The sequence below is a fragment of the Paramisgurnus dabryanus genome, chromosome 1 (genome assembly GCF_030506205.2).
Source record: "Paramisgurnus dabryanus chromosome 1, PD_genome_1.1, whole genome shotgun sequence".
NCBI classification, from domain to species: Eukaryota; Metazoa; Chordata; class Actinopteri; order Cypriniformes; family Cobitidae; genus Paramisgurnus; species Paramisgurnus dabryanus.
In genome coordinates, this window is record NC_133337.1 from 46,687,142 (window position 1) to 46,705,194 (window position 18,053).

The 18,053-nt window shown below is 37.5% G+C and overlaps 1 protein-coding gene across 4 annotated transcripts in view; it reads right to left on the reverse strand.

Moving 5' to 3' along the window:
* The window catches only part of qki2 (QKI, KH domain containing, RNA binding 2), a 41,280-nt gene extending 40,063 nt beyond the window's left edge, over positions 1–1,217 (reverse strand). For all 4 annotated transcript variants that reach the window (XR_010530754.2, XM_065262770.2, XM_065262769.2 and 1 more), the window contains exon 1: positions 547–1,217. Coding sequence is in view for 3 of the 4 variants with exons in the window: in XM_065262770.2 (XP_065118842.1) it covers positions 547–688 (142 nt within the window). In the remaining variant the exon portion in view is untranslated. The remainder of the gene's footprint in view (positions 1–546) is intronic.
* Positions 1,218–18,053: the final 16,836 nt, after the last annotated feature.

The window sequence follows — 18,053 nt, forward strand, 5'->3', positions numbered from 1 at the left end:
TATGATATTTGTAAAGATACACCACAGTAACCACAAATGTAGCATTGTCTCGCAACAGGAATCGTAGTTTAACAATGATGCTTGTAGTAAAATTATGGCAAAAAGTAATAAATTCGCCAAAAATATGATTATTGTAATTTTACTATGATACAACCATGGTTATTTTTTTTATATAGGGTAGAATATTTTAGTCAATTTTTCCAACAAAAAAAAATGACTTCATTATTATTAAGAATGCAACTTAGTTGTTTAGCTATGTCGTGTTTAGAGAGAAAAAAAAACATGGATTGACGGATTAGTTTTGAAGTCTGACAACCTGAAAAACTTAAAATTAGATGTCCCTACAGTCTGATATTAGGAATTACAGAATAAGGTCTTAATAAGAGAAGCATTGACTGATTTACAATAAACGAAAACCAACAACAATGACATTTTTATTCAAGTCTTTGCATCTTTACTTTGTCCAAACTCAAAGTCTATTGGCGTATAGGCTATAACCAACAAAAACACATCCATACGTTCAGTTTAAACAAAAACTTAACTCACCTTCATCTAAAAGTCGCTCGAGATGGTTGAAGATGCCGCAGAAGTTTGGCAGGCTGCTCATCAGTTTCTTGTCGTTCATGAGCTGCATCAGATAATCAGGAGTCGGCTTGGGTTTCTCCTTCGTTTCCATTTCCCCAACCATGTTTGAAATTTTGCCTAAAAACCTTAAAAAATAAATACGTGCTAAGGGGAAACACTACTGCCCCCGACAAAAAGCCGACGGAGGGGTTTAATCTGCGTCCCCCGTTTTATTTACTCCAGAAGTCTTGCCCTGCTGTTACTTTTTTCACACACAATTTTGCAGATGTGTTTCGCCGACAACCATCAGTTGACAGGTTCAAACTGATAAAAGGCAAATAACAGCTCTTATATGTTTTTACAATGATGAATTAAGTCCAAAAAGTCCCGCATGCCCGCTGAGATTTGCGCGTCTGGTCTTCGGTGAATGTCTTTTAATCGTCCCCAGCTTCACTTCAGCACTTTAACCGCTCCCGCCTTTCTGTGAGAACGGTTATAACGGAATAACGGGGTTTAAAAGCACGGCAATGTTCACTTCGTCTCGCGCTGTGCAAACTCCTTTTACTTGCGCCTGATGTTTCTCTGTTGAGTGTCTGTCTGTCACATGATCGCGATCAACGCTAGACTGCTCAACATTACCAGCGTGCAAACTCGCCAATGGGAGGAGAAACTTGCACAGTCGGTATTTAGGCGTGTTCGACTTCATACAGCGCTGCGCAGACCGACCAGCGTATGAAATGTAAGTATCGCGAGAGCGAGTCTAAAGCATTGTGCTCTCGCGATACTTTCATGTTAACTGCCGAAAGGTCTGCGCAGCATAGATAGATTTCTCTCTTTCTCTCACGCATATGCAATCACACACAAAAACAAACTTGTATGCTTGTACGGAGCTCCTATTTAAAACAGTATTATTAATACAAACTCCGTCCACTTTATAAAATGTAGGTACCACAAAATTCTATAGTTTAAACCATCTTTTACAAAAGTTTTTTTTTTGTGGAAAAAAGCATTCTTTAGACTATTAAAAGGTAATAAAGGAATGTTTTTAAGAACCTTTGACTGAAAGGTCCCTTGGGGTATCAAAAATGGTTCTTTTATGTCAGAACAGGACATTTGGAGATATTTTTTTCCAGTGACTAACAGGTGCATTCAAAGTACATTTTAACTGTGTGTGTGTATCTTCTCGAACCCTTGACCTTTGCTGTGCTACCAGTTCAGCTACAGAAACACTTTAAATGGGATAAATGCATACTTTAATACGAGGAAAAGACCTGTCACATTTTTACTCCAATGCACATTGACAGTTAAAAAATATCCAATTGTCTTTACCAAAAAATGTGTGGACCCTAATATATTTTTAAACTTATTTTACCCAAGACAAACAATTAATACATTGTGGATAAAAAAACACAAAACCAGGGAAAATTGTATTTTTACGGTATGTTAAAAGCTAATTACTGAGATACTGCCATGGTGACAACTTCCCATGTGACAACTAGCCCCAGTCTACACAATGCACCTAAATGTCATGTGACCCTAAACTGTTTAATAGAAAATTTTCAGTAAGTGTAATGAACCAAATACACACAAACCCTGAACTATAAGAAAACAAGAAAGTGTTTTTCTGCATTCCTCTGAATTAACATATTTTTAAACATTGGCACATGGTAAAAATTAGCTGTAATTATGCAGCTGGTGCCAGTAACTTACTGTAGAAGATAAAGACTAAAAATGTTTAATGTTCATTTAACTTTGAACAAACTGTTGCCAGTAAATAACATACATGTAAAATCTACAGTAAGTTACTGGCAACCAGTTGCCAGTAAAATTGTAATTTCTACAGATTTTTTTTACAGTGCATGCACAGTTTAACAGATGTTGAAAGCTTTAAAATCAACCGTACTTTCCAGTTGCTTCACCAATATTGTTTTATAAACTCAAAATGTATTGTATGTTTATCTCTGGGGTTTCAATTCAGAAACTGGCACGAATGGAATATACGCAGCGAGGAGTCTGAGAAACAACCCAGTCAAGTTTTAATAAAAGGGGGAGAGGGAATTAAAGGGCTTGAGGGGAACAGGAAAAGTTTTCATCCATTCCTCCGGCCTCCCTCCTTCCTCTATGAAGTGGGCAGCATTCTTATGCAGATGGACACAGACTTTAGCTACTGCTCCCACAACAGCTAAAAGCCGGAGTGAGAGGCCCTTCAGCAGGGAGAGTATGACAATGAAAAGCTGATCTACGATCAGATTTGCTCCATGCACTGTTTTAAACAGCTATGGAAGCGCAGGGGGAAAGCACAGATCCAAGAACAGTAGAGAAAGAGATTTATAAACATGCTGAAGATCTCTACATTCATCAGGATCTGTCTTACCTTTGTATTCTTACTGCCTTTGTGGTCTTGCATAAGGAATGGCATAGCATACTAAACTACTTGATGTTTACTTTACAAGCTTACATATGAGGTGCTACTTATCTTGCACTAAACCAGGGCTAAACCATTTACTTTGTTTTGAAGAGAGTTTTGACCCTGTCAATATTTAAAACATTCTTCCTGGATGCTGTACACCTCTTTCTCTTCTTATTTTTTACTATAGGATAGATGGCTGTTAATTTGGCATGGCGTGGAGATGAAAGTGGGGATGGTATTAGCCCGGGCATCAAGGGATTGGAATGCAGGCTATTTAGCATGGGAGTCAGACAATCCCTTGGGCCTCCCATCACCAAAGCACAAGCGCTAAATAAATAGAGAAGTAATTAACAGACTGGTGAGAGAACAGGCTGTTTCATTACTGCTGCTTTTTCTGATAGAGCGAGTAAGAGAGAGAAAACAGTTCGTTCAACAAAGCCAGCGAGATGTATTGACAAAAGAAAATGTGCAAATCTCCAAGGCAAAAACGAACAATGGTTATTTGACTGACACCTCATTGAGATGGATTATTTTGAGAGCAAAACGAAAAGACTAGTGTTTCATGTCCTTGTGGAAATATTTATAAAACTATGCCATATGCATAAATTTGCATTAATAAAAAAATGCTTGGTCAGTTTTAACCTGTTGGGTTGTAATTTAACCGATGCTGGGCTGTTTTAATCCATTAATGGATCAAATATAAAAAAATATATTTTTTCGTTTACTGACTAACTGTTTGGGGGATTCATATCAAAAGGCTTGCCCCCAGCCCCTTTATAGCCAAGAAGATTTAGTCCATTTATAAAGCTTGCCCATCTCTCCTCGTCTCATTGATATACACAGTTGCAAAACCAAAAAACACTGGGGTTTTTTTCCAAATCAGTGTTGGATCCAAAATAGACAAACCAAACCAGTTAAGATGTTATTTAACTTATGCCTGGCTGTTTAAACCCAAAATGCTGAGTTGCTTTGACCCATTGTTGGTTCAAATATAAAAAGTTTCTGGTTTAATCAGACTTTCTCCATGTTTAAGTGCTATGTTTGGGTCCCCAGTGCTTCTATCAACCTAGAAAATGTGAAAAAGATCAACTCAGTAACTTAGATTTGGTAAACCATTCTCTGCAAGCATGTGAAAAATAGGTCACTGGAATATGGCTCCCCCTGTGATGTCAGAAGGGGATACCGCCCCTTAATCTGCACTATCCAACCAAGGCACTGCCATGCAGAGATCAGCTCATTTGCATGTAAAAGGACACACCCAAAAACGCCACATTTTTGCTTACACCTGCAAAGTGGAAATTGTAACATGTTATAATAAATTATCTATATGGTATTTTGAGCTAAAACTACACATATGTACACTGGGGACACCAAAGATTTATTTCACACCTTAAAAAAGCCTTGTCAAATGTCTCCTTTAACCCAAAAGCTAGGTTTGTCCCTTTCTAACCCAACGAGATAAAACATCCTTTTTTGTGGCCCAGTCTGTGAAAACCCAGCTTAAGTTATTTTTTCTAAAATATATTTATAAAATCTTGCAAATATCTGTATCATGTGTGTACGAAGATAAAAAAGTATATACAACCATGATTCAACATCTCAGACAGTTGCTGTCATGAATCACTTATAGATGGATCACTGAAGCTTTGCATTCACTGGCAGGCAGAGATTTTGATACAGTGCTCAAATCTCTTAATGTCTACTCGAGAAACATTTTTTTTTCTGCCCACATGAAACCAGTGTAACGGTGCATGAGGTGTTCAGACAAATACCATTGTCATACAGACCATCACAAACACATTTGAGGATCATCTGCACCTGTTTAGCTTTTATTTCTAGACAGGCTGTCATCGATTTGGGATGAGGTGTTGATAATGTGTTGTCCCAAATGTGTGATTATGTTAAACAATGGTTGTTCACAGTTTGTTTGTGAAGGATTATGTATGTGTGTGGGTTTAAGTATGTCTGGGTATGAATGTACTGTTTGCTCATCCAATAGTCATCCATATACATAAACATCCAATGTATTTACAGCTATAATGTGCGTGCATCTCCGAAATATACCTTATTGTATGTTCTGGCATGCACATTGTGTGACTTGTATGGTAAATGACGCAAATGGAGGTTGTTTGACTGTGGCTCAGATGCTTTACACAGCCAAAATTGAAACTGAAGACACGTGTGCAGAAAACATTATAAAACGTAAGAAAATAAATATGTACTTTACAATATAACCTGTATAACTTCAGCCAATCAGATGAGTGTTTACAAGATCAAATCTTTTCAAGTTTTACAAGTGAGCTGTGACTGACTGTAGGCGGTCCATGGGCGTGAGCCCAGCCTGAAAATGAAACCAGGCCTTTGTGTACTAACAGAGGTTGGTTTGTAACCTGTCAAGACTCTGTGATCCACTGCGTGTGTATATTAATGGAGAGAATGGACAGGCTTTGTATATGATATTATGATAAATGCCTAAAGTGTCTCTCCCACTTCATACCATACATACCAAGCCAAACCGGTAGAAGTATCTACGTTTGCTTTGTGCATGTTTTATCATCAGGCAAACAAGATTTACATTCAGCACAGGGTCTGGATCAGTCGAAATGTCAGAGGTCAGACCATGCCTAGGGATCATGCATGCGTCCTTTGACATTACTGACATAAGTGCCGCATGGTGTCTATGTTAAGTACAGGAATGTGGCATGTGAACACTTAGAAAGACCGTGAGGGTAATTAATCATTAGCTGAGTTGTTTGTTTGTTAAAGGAATTACTTCACAGAAAAATGAAAATTCTGAAGATATTTTGAAAAATGCTAATAACCAAAAAGATCGGGGCACCATTTACTACTAGTATTATTTTTTCTACAATGAAAGTCAATGGTGCCCCAGATCTGATTGGTTACAAACATTCTTCAAATATCTTCATTTGTATTCAGCAAAAAAATAAAAACAAATGTATACAAGTCTGGAACAACTTGAGGGTGATTTAATAATGACACAAATTAGATTTTTCAATGAACAATCCCTTTAACATTTATGTAGTCAGATGGCCATTATGGCAAAATAAACCCTGAAAGAGTCATATTTATTTTTATTCTTTAGTAGATTATTTTGTGATAATTACTTGTTAACAGTACATTATCCTATGCATTTCACAGATTAATAAATAGACATGCATTTTTGCTTAAACTATATGGAAGAAGAATCGGTCATGTATTCATGTAGCAGATATTATACAAAAACAGTTTACTTTAAAATGCTGTGATTGATCAAATATTTAAACTATTTAAAAAGTTTTTAATGTAGTCATGCAAAACATTAACTAATACATTTACAAGTCATTGTGTCTATTGTCTAGATGTAGTACACTTTCTTTGGCTTAGGCAAGAAAGCATTTGCCAAAAATTGATATTTAAAGACATTCTGTGTGTGAGAAGCATTCTGCCCACGTAAATAACACTAAAATAACTTTGAAAAATCTTTTTATCTTTATTTAGATCCTCAGTCTGTGAACTCATTTCACAGAGGCCGAGACAACAGCAAACACAAGCAGCTAGATGTGTTTTTCACCTTTAATCTCTACGAGTGTAATAATTATTAATTCCCTATATTTTCAATGCATTTCATAGGCCGGCCTCTAAGATTTGGATTTTCAGTAGATTTTCTTAAGACCCCCATGAGTGAGGTGACCCACCTAAGCTGTAGATTCAGCTGCCCATCACCTGTGACTTATAAAATAAAAACAGTTGGCGGTCCTCACTACGAGAGACACAATTTGTTGGCCCTGCAATTTGATCTGTTTGAAGAAACATTTTAGACAGCCAGCTGAGATGAAGACGTTTTTAAAAGACGTGTTTTTCTTCACAAAAGAAAATGTTTCTGTTATTGACCTCTCAGATGGGCCGCACACCTGTGGCTCCAACAAATTATTATCTCATGTGAGGTCACAATCAAGCGGCCTTCTCTCAAACATCTATTTGCTGGAACATTCCAGGAACACCGGAGGAAATGTTGCTTTTCGTAATGTTTTATCTGTGTCCTCAAATTCCAGAAATACCAGAATTAGATATCGTGGGAAAGTGACAATTATGATCACGTCCGCATGCAGTCTGCAGATTTTGTGCATTCTTTGTGCTGATTTTGGGGGAAGTTATTATTTTAAACATGGCGAAGTGTGTTGGTCACAAGCTGTCACTGGTGCAGTAAATTTTTTAAAGACTCTAATATGTATGAACAGGTACCAATATGTACCTTTGAGGTACTAATAAGAACTCTGTACTTTCGGAAAGGATACGGTGCCAGTGAAAGCTAGGGACCATTGTTTTGACTGTATACCAGTGGTAGACAGTGACGATACAAAGTTCGTCACAACATGTATGTAGCTCGTCATGTGTGTGGTGCGTAATTTCAAAATATGTGTTTTGTGTGTCGAGTGATTCTATGTGCATCACGTGTCTTGTCAAAATAAGTGCCTACTGCAAATGCGTCTAAAGGGTTTATGATAAAAGAGATGCTTGCGTTTGCCAGATACTCGTATAATCTCATGCATAATCAGAGTTTACTGTTAAGGGAGTGTCTTGCGTGTATTTTGTGAAAGTGACGCGCTTTGACACTTGTGCATCAGGCACTAATTTTGACAAAACACGTGATGCACATGGTTCACATGTCGCAACAAACACATATTTTGAAAACACGAGCAACACACATGACCCTTAGAACACACATTTTGAATTTGCGCCCCTTGGAAGAGCAGTCACGAGCTCAAACTGGAGGGCGTGAGATGGTCCCGTGACATTTTACAAATTTATTATAAATTATGTGCAATTAAACCTTAGGCTACTAACCAACAGCACTACACTGTATAATTTCATGTTTTGTTTTATTTAATAATTTTTTTTGTGGGGGGCATGTAGAGATGCACCCTACACAAGGGAGGGATACACGCCAAAAAGTGAAATTCTTTTTCCTCCTGCTATACAATTTATGAAACTAAATGAAATACATAGGAAACTCAGATTTTCTTTCTCTCTCTGACATTTCTTTCTCCCTCATTGCCCGTTCTCTCTCTCTCATTGGTATTCACTAATAAAGACCTCAGAGACATAATGCGGGAGTCGTAGCCCCGTTACAGAAATAGATTTATTGCTAATCCATTATGCATAGTGGGTAATGTAACATATCTGATGTGCTGGCTCACAGCAGGAGGAGAAAGAGGGTTTAAGTGCGCTGAACATTAGACTGAGAACAAGGAGAGCGGAGAAGCCAGGGGCATCGCAACATGCCACCCTGTAAGCAGATGGACAGTTCTGCTGGCATCTGACTATATTTCCATATTGCTGCGAATATATGCCTTTTCTTATCTGCCCATTAAAGGAAAAGCTCGCTCAAGGCAAAAGACACCCTAAGCTGACTTTTAAACTCACATGTCGGCGCAGTTTATAATACTGTACGTGCAGAATTACAATATGGTAAATGACATACTGGGGTGACGCTGTGGAAATGTTTGTATCTTTTTACATCTGTCTTGTCATATTCGTTCAGCTTCACATATGTTTTGACTTCTGACTTTCCTGCTATACTAAAAATGTTAAAAAAATTGTCCCTAGCTGCAGTGGCGGCCGGTGACTTCTTTTTCGAGGGCACTCGATGCGAAGTTCGTCACAACATGTATGTAGCCCATCATGTGTGTGTGGTTCGTCATTTCAAAATATGTGTTTGCCGCATTGAGTGAACGTATGTGCGTCACGTGTTTTGTCAAAATAAGTGCCTGCTGCAGTCGCGTCTAAAGGATTTATGATGAAAGAGACTCTCGCGTTTGCAAGATACTCGCATAATCTCATGCGTAATCAGAGTTTACTGTTAAGGGAGTGTCTTGCGTGTATTTTGTGAAAATGAGTGTCTCTTTTATCATAAACGGTTTTGACGCGTGTGCAGCAGGCACTTATTTTGACAAAACACGCGATGCACATGGTTCACATGACGCAACAAAAACGCAAGCAACACACATTACACTCTGAACACTTATTTTGAATAAGCGCCCCTCGGATGAGCAGTCACGAGCCGCCATTGCAATTTAGGTACATGTATGTATATATTTTAGTGATGCATCGATGTATCGGCCGCCAATATTTATCGGCCGATTTTTGATGAATTTGAAACCATCGGCATATCGGCAATAGCACGAGAAAGGCCGATACCGATTGTTTATTAATTAACTGCATAAAGAAATCGATTATATGTAAAAAAAAAAAAATGAGATAATGTTGTTAATAAAATAAATGCTGAATAGCAAAAACCACCTTTTAAGGTTGTCATGCTGTCTTATTATATTTGTTTTAGCTTCATTTGTGCCTCTCTTATTATGTTGGTCAGTTGAATGTTAATTAGATCAAATCCATGTTCAGTAAAAATAATTTGATGCAGAAATAAACTAGCTAATAGACCAACTGTATAGTATTGTATAGAAGTGTTTAATATCGGCATCGGCCAGAAGTTGTCTGTTTAAATCGGTATCAGCCCAAAAAAAATCCTATCGGTGTATCCCTAATATATTTAGAACCAAAAGGCACTCTTTGGTACCAATATAAGGTACTATAAAGGCCTCATTCAAAGATATAGACCATTTTCTGACCATATTTTCTGACAGTGTATATCAGAAAAAAACAGTGAAAATAAATGTTTTGACCAGATCACACAGTCTTGTAAATTGTTAGTATTTTAAAGCTCCTCTCAAATTCAGAAAATTAGTTTTCTATTCTGCCTTATATAAGTATGTATGAAGAAAAATCTAAAACATATTAAAACGTAATTTAGACGTATTTGGCTGACTAGTGCTTGAATGACTCATGTTAACGTTAATGGTTCATTTACAGAAACTTTAAGAAAGTTAACTCACATTCACCAAAGTGTTGCCGGGATCATAACCATTACTCATGATTTATGAGTAACAGAGGGGTATCAGTATGGCGCTTGGCAGTGAGGTTGGGGGCGTCGTGTTCTATACTTAGTTCTTTGTAGAGTCGTTCACATCATCACCTTAGCTCCGCTGCATGTCGCACATGCCCCAAGGTCCTTGTGCCCTTGTCACAAACCCAAATGAGAGACAGATGGCTATCAAGAGTGTGTGTGGGGGGGAGTTAGGGCGAGACAGTCATTGCCGACCAACATATCTGTCAGATGCAGAGCTTGGTTACACGGATCTATGGCTTGGTTTTTCCACTGGTTGATCCAAACAGATAGAGCAAAAATACTGTCATCTCCATCCGAAAGCTATCACAAATAAAGGATAAGTGCATCACGTATGCTTTGTTAAAGGAATATTCAATATTCTTAAAAGAAAAATCCAGATAATTTACTCACCACCATGTCATCCAAAATGTTGATGTCTTTCTTTGTTCAGTCGAGAAGAAATTATGTTTTTTGAGGAAAACATTGCAGGATTTTTCTCATTTTAATGGACTTTAATAGACACCAACAATTAATACTTAACTCAACACTTAACAGTTTTTTTCAACGGAGTTTCAAAGGACTCTAAACGATCCCAAACGAGTCATAAGGGTCTTAATCTAGCAAAACGATTGTCATTTTTGACAAGAAAAATAAAAAATATGCTCTTTTAAACCACAACTTTTCGTCTAGGTCCGGTCCAGCGCGACCTAACGTAAATGCGTAGTGACGTTGGGAGGTCACGTGTTACATATATGAAACGCACATTTGCAGACCATTGTAAACAATAAACTGACACAAAGACATGAATTAGTATCAGTTGACATACAACAACGTAGGAACGGTCCTCTTGCAACACACTTGTAAACACTGGGGCGGAGTTTCGCGTTCGTCCTCTGTGACCTCTTGACGTCATGACGTATTGCGTGGGGTCACGCTGACACGTCACGACCGGATCTAGACGAGAAGTTGTGGTTTAAAAGTGTATATTTTTTATTTTTATTGTCAAAAATGACAATCGTTTCGCTAGATAAGACCCTTATGCCTTGTTTGGGATCGTTTAGAGTCTTTTGAAACTCCGTTGAAAAAAACTGTTAAGTGTTGAGTTAAGTATTAATTGTTGGTGTCTATTAAAGTCTATTAAAATGAGAAAAATCCTGCAATGTTTTCCTCAAAAAAAATAATTTCTTCTCGACTGAACAAAGAAAGACATCAACATTTTGGATGACATGGTGGTGAGTAAATTATCTGGATTTTTCGTTTAAGAAAATGGACTATTCCTTTAAGATAATCAAGGATCTGCTTTTGTCTTTCACATTGACGGTGGTTCACACGCCCCCATCACAATCGATCGATGTGATTATAGGTCAAATATCTATTTCTTGCTTGGTTTCGCTCCAAAATCCTGAACAAAGGCAATATCTGTGGTACATTGTTTTAACAGTCTAAACAGAGAAGTGACTTCATGGGTTGAGCCACAGTCTGATGTGATGACATCACATTACAGCAGCATGCGGATTGATCTTTTATTTCACCATGCTGTATATCCACCCATACAATCAGCAACGTTTTAAAATCTTTTGACTGTGCCAGAAAACTGTGAAATATTTTGAAAACTGAAATTATCACAATACTAAACAATAGCTTTATTATTTTATAAAACAGTGTTGGTGGTTATGGTTCAAAAAGTACAGCTCTGGACCTAAAGAGTTCATATAAGTACCCCATATTGATACCAAATGTATACATATCTGTACCTAATTGCACAAATTAGGACATTTTTTAAAGGGTAGTGGCCCAATGACAGCTGGGGTATTTTGTCAATTTTTTTAACAGTGTAGAGCATTAAGAAAGTAGTACACATGTCATGGATTTGATTTCCAGGAAAAATAAATAGTAATAAAATGTATTTAATAAAAGCCATGTTCATTGTAAAAGTTGAATAAAGGTGACCCACCAACAGTAGCTGTTTTGTAATGACTTTTTGACTTTTTACCCACAAGCAGAGAAAACTGATCAAATCATGTCAAAGTTTAGCAACTTGATTTAAAGCTCCTCTCTGTACAGGGTTATGTGTCATTCAGAATATAATTGACAATGTTGTGCAAATCCAATTCCTAAATGAGCAAACATGATTTGATTTTCGGAAAGTTTCATTAAAGGTGGGCTGCATGATCTCTGAAAAGCCAATGTTGACATTTGAAATCATCCAAAAAGACACGCCCTACCCCATTAGAATCTGGACCTCATTTGATAGACCCGCCCCACCCATACGCAACGATGTTGGTTAGTAGACACGCCCTTACGGCTGATTGGTTACAAGTGTGTTTTAGTACTCGGCCTGACTTTTTTTAAATCATGCACCCCGCCTTTAAATGTAGTCAACACTGGAAAAGTAAAAAGTTGGATCAACTTAAAAAAGTACTTCAATTGGTAAAGTTTTTTCATCTAAATGTTTTCAATATGTATTTTTTTTCCACTTAAACATATAAGTTGAAAAAACTATTTTTTTAGGTGTTACCTTAGAGGCACTAAAATTAACTATATACTTTTTGAAAGGGTATTGTTCAAGTGACAGATAGGGACCATTTTTTTCTGACAGTGCAGTAACTAACCCAAAATGTTTATTATAACATTCATTTTTTATTCGCTTAGAATGATGGTACTTCATAGAAAAATTATACTTCTTAAAATTATAACATAATATGTTACCTTGGACCACAAAACCAGGACATACTTACGATTGGTTTTGTGGTCCAGGATCATATAGCATATAAGCCTATAGAAAGCAAAACTAATGATGTAGTTAAAGGTCATGTTCTTCCTGATCCCATTTTTAAGCCCTAGCGTGTAATAGCATAAATAATACCTGTAAAATGATAAAGCTCAAAGTTCACTGCCAGGCGATTTATTAAATCTTTAACAGAATTCGCCTTTCAAAGCTGACAGCGAACAGCCGGTTGGACTACCCTCTACTTCCTGCTTTAATGACGTCAGTAGATCCGTTTTTTTTGACTAAACACCACCCACAGGAATACATCAGTCGCCAGCTAAGCTAACACAAGCTAAGCTGCTATCAAATCACAACACACTGAACAAACTACACAATCAGAACTCGATACGTATTTCTGAAGGAGAGACTTCACAGAACAAGGAAGACATCAGCCCGTTTTGAGGACAGTGAAAACTCTGTTATACAGATAAGTCAATTGTGTGAAAAAAACCGTGAAACATGAACACATGTTATACTGCGCACTGTAAACACAATCAAACTTCAAAAACACAGAACAGGACCTTTAAGATGTGATTGTATTGTATTTAACCCACAATCTTGGCGTTGCTGCAGCATGATCTGGGGGATGGCATTTACACTTGGTCTTTTTACGATCGGATACCTATCTGATCAAGAAAATGCTTGAAGTGACCAGGTGTAAAAAGGCTCTAACAGTTAAGATATTACAACCCTCAATTCAAACCAATTTAACTTCTTATGGGGTGTGGCCAATTCAAAATCCAACTCATAAACAGAAAGGAAGCCAAATCTTAAATTCCAAATTGAACCCAACAATGCCTGTGGCGTGGCATAAATATGACTTAAATGTAATGCGGTTGCGTGTAAATGCCCCTCTAGTCATTTATTTTTTTTGAGCTCGAAGGGAATTTGAGATACGAGTAGGCTAGGGCGAAATCTCTCAATGTGAAGCAACTTTCTCTCAAGGGTCATAAAATCAGACTTGGATGTTTTGAAAGCGATCCAGTTTAGACTCTTTACTCCGGAGACTTTAAAACCAAAGAAAAGCCACAGTTTATAGCAGGTTTGTAAACCAAAAAACTTGACTCGTTGCTTTCGCTCTGTAGAGGGAAATGCATTGTATATAACATTACATGTCTGTAATTGTCTTCAAAGTTGTCCGGTTTTAAACAAAAGATTGAGCTTGTGCACAACACATTTTTGGCAAAGCCCTCTTCTCTTTCTCAGGAATGGGGTGTTACACATTACACACATATGTTGAAGGAAATATCCCCAGGTTCCACTGCTTTATGACCATTTGCTGAAATCGGATTCTCTATGATCTCACTGAAAATACATTTACTGTAAGTGCAAAAAACAACAGCGTGTACTAGATATTCAACCCACCCTCTGTAACACATTTCAGTATGCGTGCTCCCTAGGAATCAAACCCATGATAACCCATTTTGCTAACAAAATGCTTTACCAATTGAGCTACAGCAGGGGTTTTCAAGTGCAATATTATTCAATGCAATGCAGATCATTGTACGCCTGTAAAGAGTATAAGTTCCTGTTTTAAGAAAGGAACACGGTCAGTTACAACATTATATAAATACTGGGTGGGGAAGAAACTATATGTGTATGACTGCAACAAACCATGCATTTCCATAAAAATATATTGGAAAGCATGCTCACATTTAATCCAATTCTATATATACAGATATACTAGATATCACAAAAATCAACACTGAATGATGGGTTATTTAAACAATATATACCATTGCTGTCACAGGGGCAGTAAACTTTATAAAGGTCATAAAATGTATAGATGTGTATACATTTGATACCAATATTTATCTTTTGAGGTACCAATATGGATCTCTGATGTACTACTATGAACTCTTTACGTCCAAAGATGTACTTTTTGGTAGAGTACCGCGTCCATGACAGCTGGGTTGCATGTGAAGAGCTCCGATGCAAAACCCTCTAAGTGCATCTGACATGGTTTTTTGTAAATAAGCAGTTTTTATTATGGCTCTCAATGGATTCGCCAACTAACCATTTTTTTCTAAATGGCCTGAGGCCGGGATATGACGTGAAAGTATTTGATGAATGTTTCATATGTATAATAAACGTATAATAATTCTGAGAGCATTCGGTTAAAATCAATATTACATTTTGACGGAGGTGGCATTTAGCGGCTTTTGCATCTGAGCTTGTCATATTTTGACCTTTTTTTAAATCCGGTCGGTTTAAATCCGGTCGTGATGCACCAACGTGACCCCACGAAATTACGTCATGACGTCAAGAGGTCACAGAGGACGAACGCGAAACTCCGCCCCAGTGTTTACAAGTGTTGAGAACGAGGACCGTTCCTACGTTGTTGTATGTGGAATGATACTAATTAATGTCTTTGTGTCAGTTTATTGTTTACAATGGTCCGCAAATGTGCGTTTTATATATGTAACACGTGACCTCCCTACGTCACTACGCATTTACGTTAGGTCGCACTGGACCGGATTTAGACCAGAAGTTGTGCTTTAAAAGTGTATATTTGTTATTTTTATTGTCAAAAAATGACAATCGTTTTGATAGATAAGACCCTTATGCCTCGTTTGGGATCGTTTAGAGTCCCTTGAAACTCCGTTGAAAAAAACTGTTAAGTGTTGAGTTAAGTATTAAATGTTGGGCTCTATTAAAGTCCATTAAAATGAGAAAAATCCTGCAATGTTTTCCTCAAAAAACATAATTTCTTCTCGACTGAACAAAGAAAGACATCAACATTTTGGATGACATGGTGGTGAGTAAATTATCTGGATTTTTCTTTAAAGAAAATGGAATATTCCTTTAATATAACCCAGAAATTTTTTATATTTGACCTAGGGCTGTCACAATAATTAAATAATCATCTCATCGCAATTGTTTGACATAATCATGATGATTTCAGATCACCGCAATGATTGCAAATATCTCTAAAAAACACAAGGGGGAGATGCAGCGCCTGTATAAACAAGACAGTATCATATTACTTTTAAATATGTGTTATGTTTATTAATATTTATTGCCAGGTAAACTTTGCAAAAGATTAAATTTAAATTATCACAACAATCTGTAAAAATAATTTCATAAACAAACAAAAAAATGTATGAGAATTAAATGTCAAAGCACTAAAACAAATAATCTTCACAATCGTCACAATTCAATAAACACTTAACCATCAGCCAAATTTCATTAAACTCAAATCTCTTTTTGACCCACCAATGCTGGGTTGAAAATAAAACTGTGAAATGTAATAATAAAAATTAATAATAAAGAGCTACTCATAATACATATGGCACAGATACCTAATAAACTGATATTATATTTGGACAACAGACTTAAAGAGAAACTACACACAGATAAGAGAGGAAGTGGAGGGATTGGGAAGTATGTGTAGATGATCATGAATAAAGCATGATGAACTCGAGGGATTTAAAAGACTGATAGTCCATCTGAATTTGCTTTACTACAGAGGGCAAGTTTTATTGAAAGATTTAAGACTGCTCTCTCGTTTGTGACACACATCCCCGAGATCATCATGTCTAATTCAATGTGACACAAACAGGTCTTCAAGAACCGTTAAGTATGGTTTTAATGCAATTATTATTCAGGCAGAGTTAATGGTGTTTGTTTTAAAGATGCTGGTCAGAGATCAGTGGTGTGTATAAGATTAAAAGGTAATGAAAAACCTTGCACTGCTCATATGAGGAGTTTCTTTGCACAACACAAATAAAGAAATTATTAAAAACATTTACAATAAATTGCATTTCCATTCATCAATAGCAGTTCACTGTCAGCAATTCATGGCCAACCTTCAGAAAGACACGAGTCATGAAAATCTCAAATCTTCGATAGAGCAAATGTTAAAGCCCATTGTAATTTAGACTCCAAACCTGTTTTTGGATATTGTGAACGCACACACAGTTCATGCAAGCATACTTCTTCATTGTGAAGTTCCCATGTACCAAAACAACAAAATATTGTGACCATCTCTGCTAAAGCTATGGAAAGTATAATAATTGATCATTTTATTCATTAGTAATCCAATGAACGCATTGGCACTTTCAAATTGTCCAGTACTGACATGCTAATGTTCTGTTTACATATATGCGCCTATGTTTTTACATGAGTATGTTTGTCCAATGAACTGCCATTGTCCAGCCTAGCTCAATGTATCTCATTGACAGTCAATGTGTACTTCTTTTGTGGCCTCCAAGACAAATATGCAGTCGTGAATGCCCGTCCTGGTCGCCCTCCACCCCCAGTCCAGGCATCCCGGCACATAGCGCTGGTTCACAAACAATCAAGTGTCCATTGACCAAGCAAGGACAACAGTAGTATTATGAGCCTGATGGGCGTTTGGATGTACAAGGAGGGTTAGTGTGGCGACATGGTTTGTCATCGCCAGCTGGTATAGTGGGCATGTGAGGGCGAAGATGGCCTATTGTTTTTGAACCAGCTGAACAATGGCACGTTTCAGGGGGATATGCTGTCTTTGAGGGACAACGCGCCCCCTTATTGTAACTTGGGGCAGTTGGATAGCTGTAGATTACGATAGAGGCTCGCTGACCACAATGGGCTTTGTGATCATTTAGTCAGTACTATATGATAGTTATTTTTTTAGCATTAGTTCTTGTTTTTGTAACAGATATAACATGTTTACATCAAAGATGATAACTATAACTACGATAAAGTTTGTAAATATAAGACAATAGCAGAATGCAAACCACAAATAAGTGTCAGAGAAAATGGTCAAGCGGCCCGTATTTTTGTTGTTTCTACTTTTGTGGCAGAGTCTAGGGCAGGGGTGTCCAAAGTCGATCCTGGAGGGCCTGTGTTTAATTAGGGTTGGAATAAAACTCTGCAGAGACACCGGCCCCCCAGGAGCAGGAGTGGACACCCCTGGTCTAGGGTGACAATACGTGCCATTCTTCCCGGACGCGTCCTGTCCAGGATTTCGGGTGCGCCTTCCGGAAGTTGTATTTCGACCGCATACGTCGTGACGCATACGTTTAAGGTAAGAATGAAACTACGATTGTATGTCTTATGTTTTTAACTGATTGGCGTATGCGATCCACAAATACGACTTCCGGAAGATGCACCAAAATCCTGGCCAGGACGTGTATAGGAAGAATGGCACATATGGTCACCCTATCAGGCAGACCCTGACAGTCGTGTGCAGTTGCTTTTGATCAAATAATCTCAGATTAGATTTCTTCAAACTGAAATGTATGATACCGTGACACAACCTGCGTCTAAATAATGTGGACAATTCAGCAAACAGATAGTAAATCGTTCAACGTCAAGCAACACGTGGGGAAAATCTTCCATAAACAGCGAGGGAGGTTAACACGTCATCATTG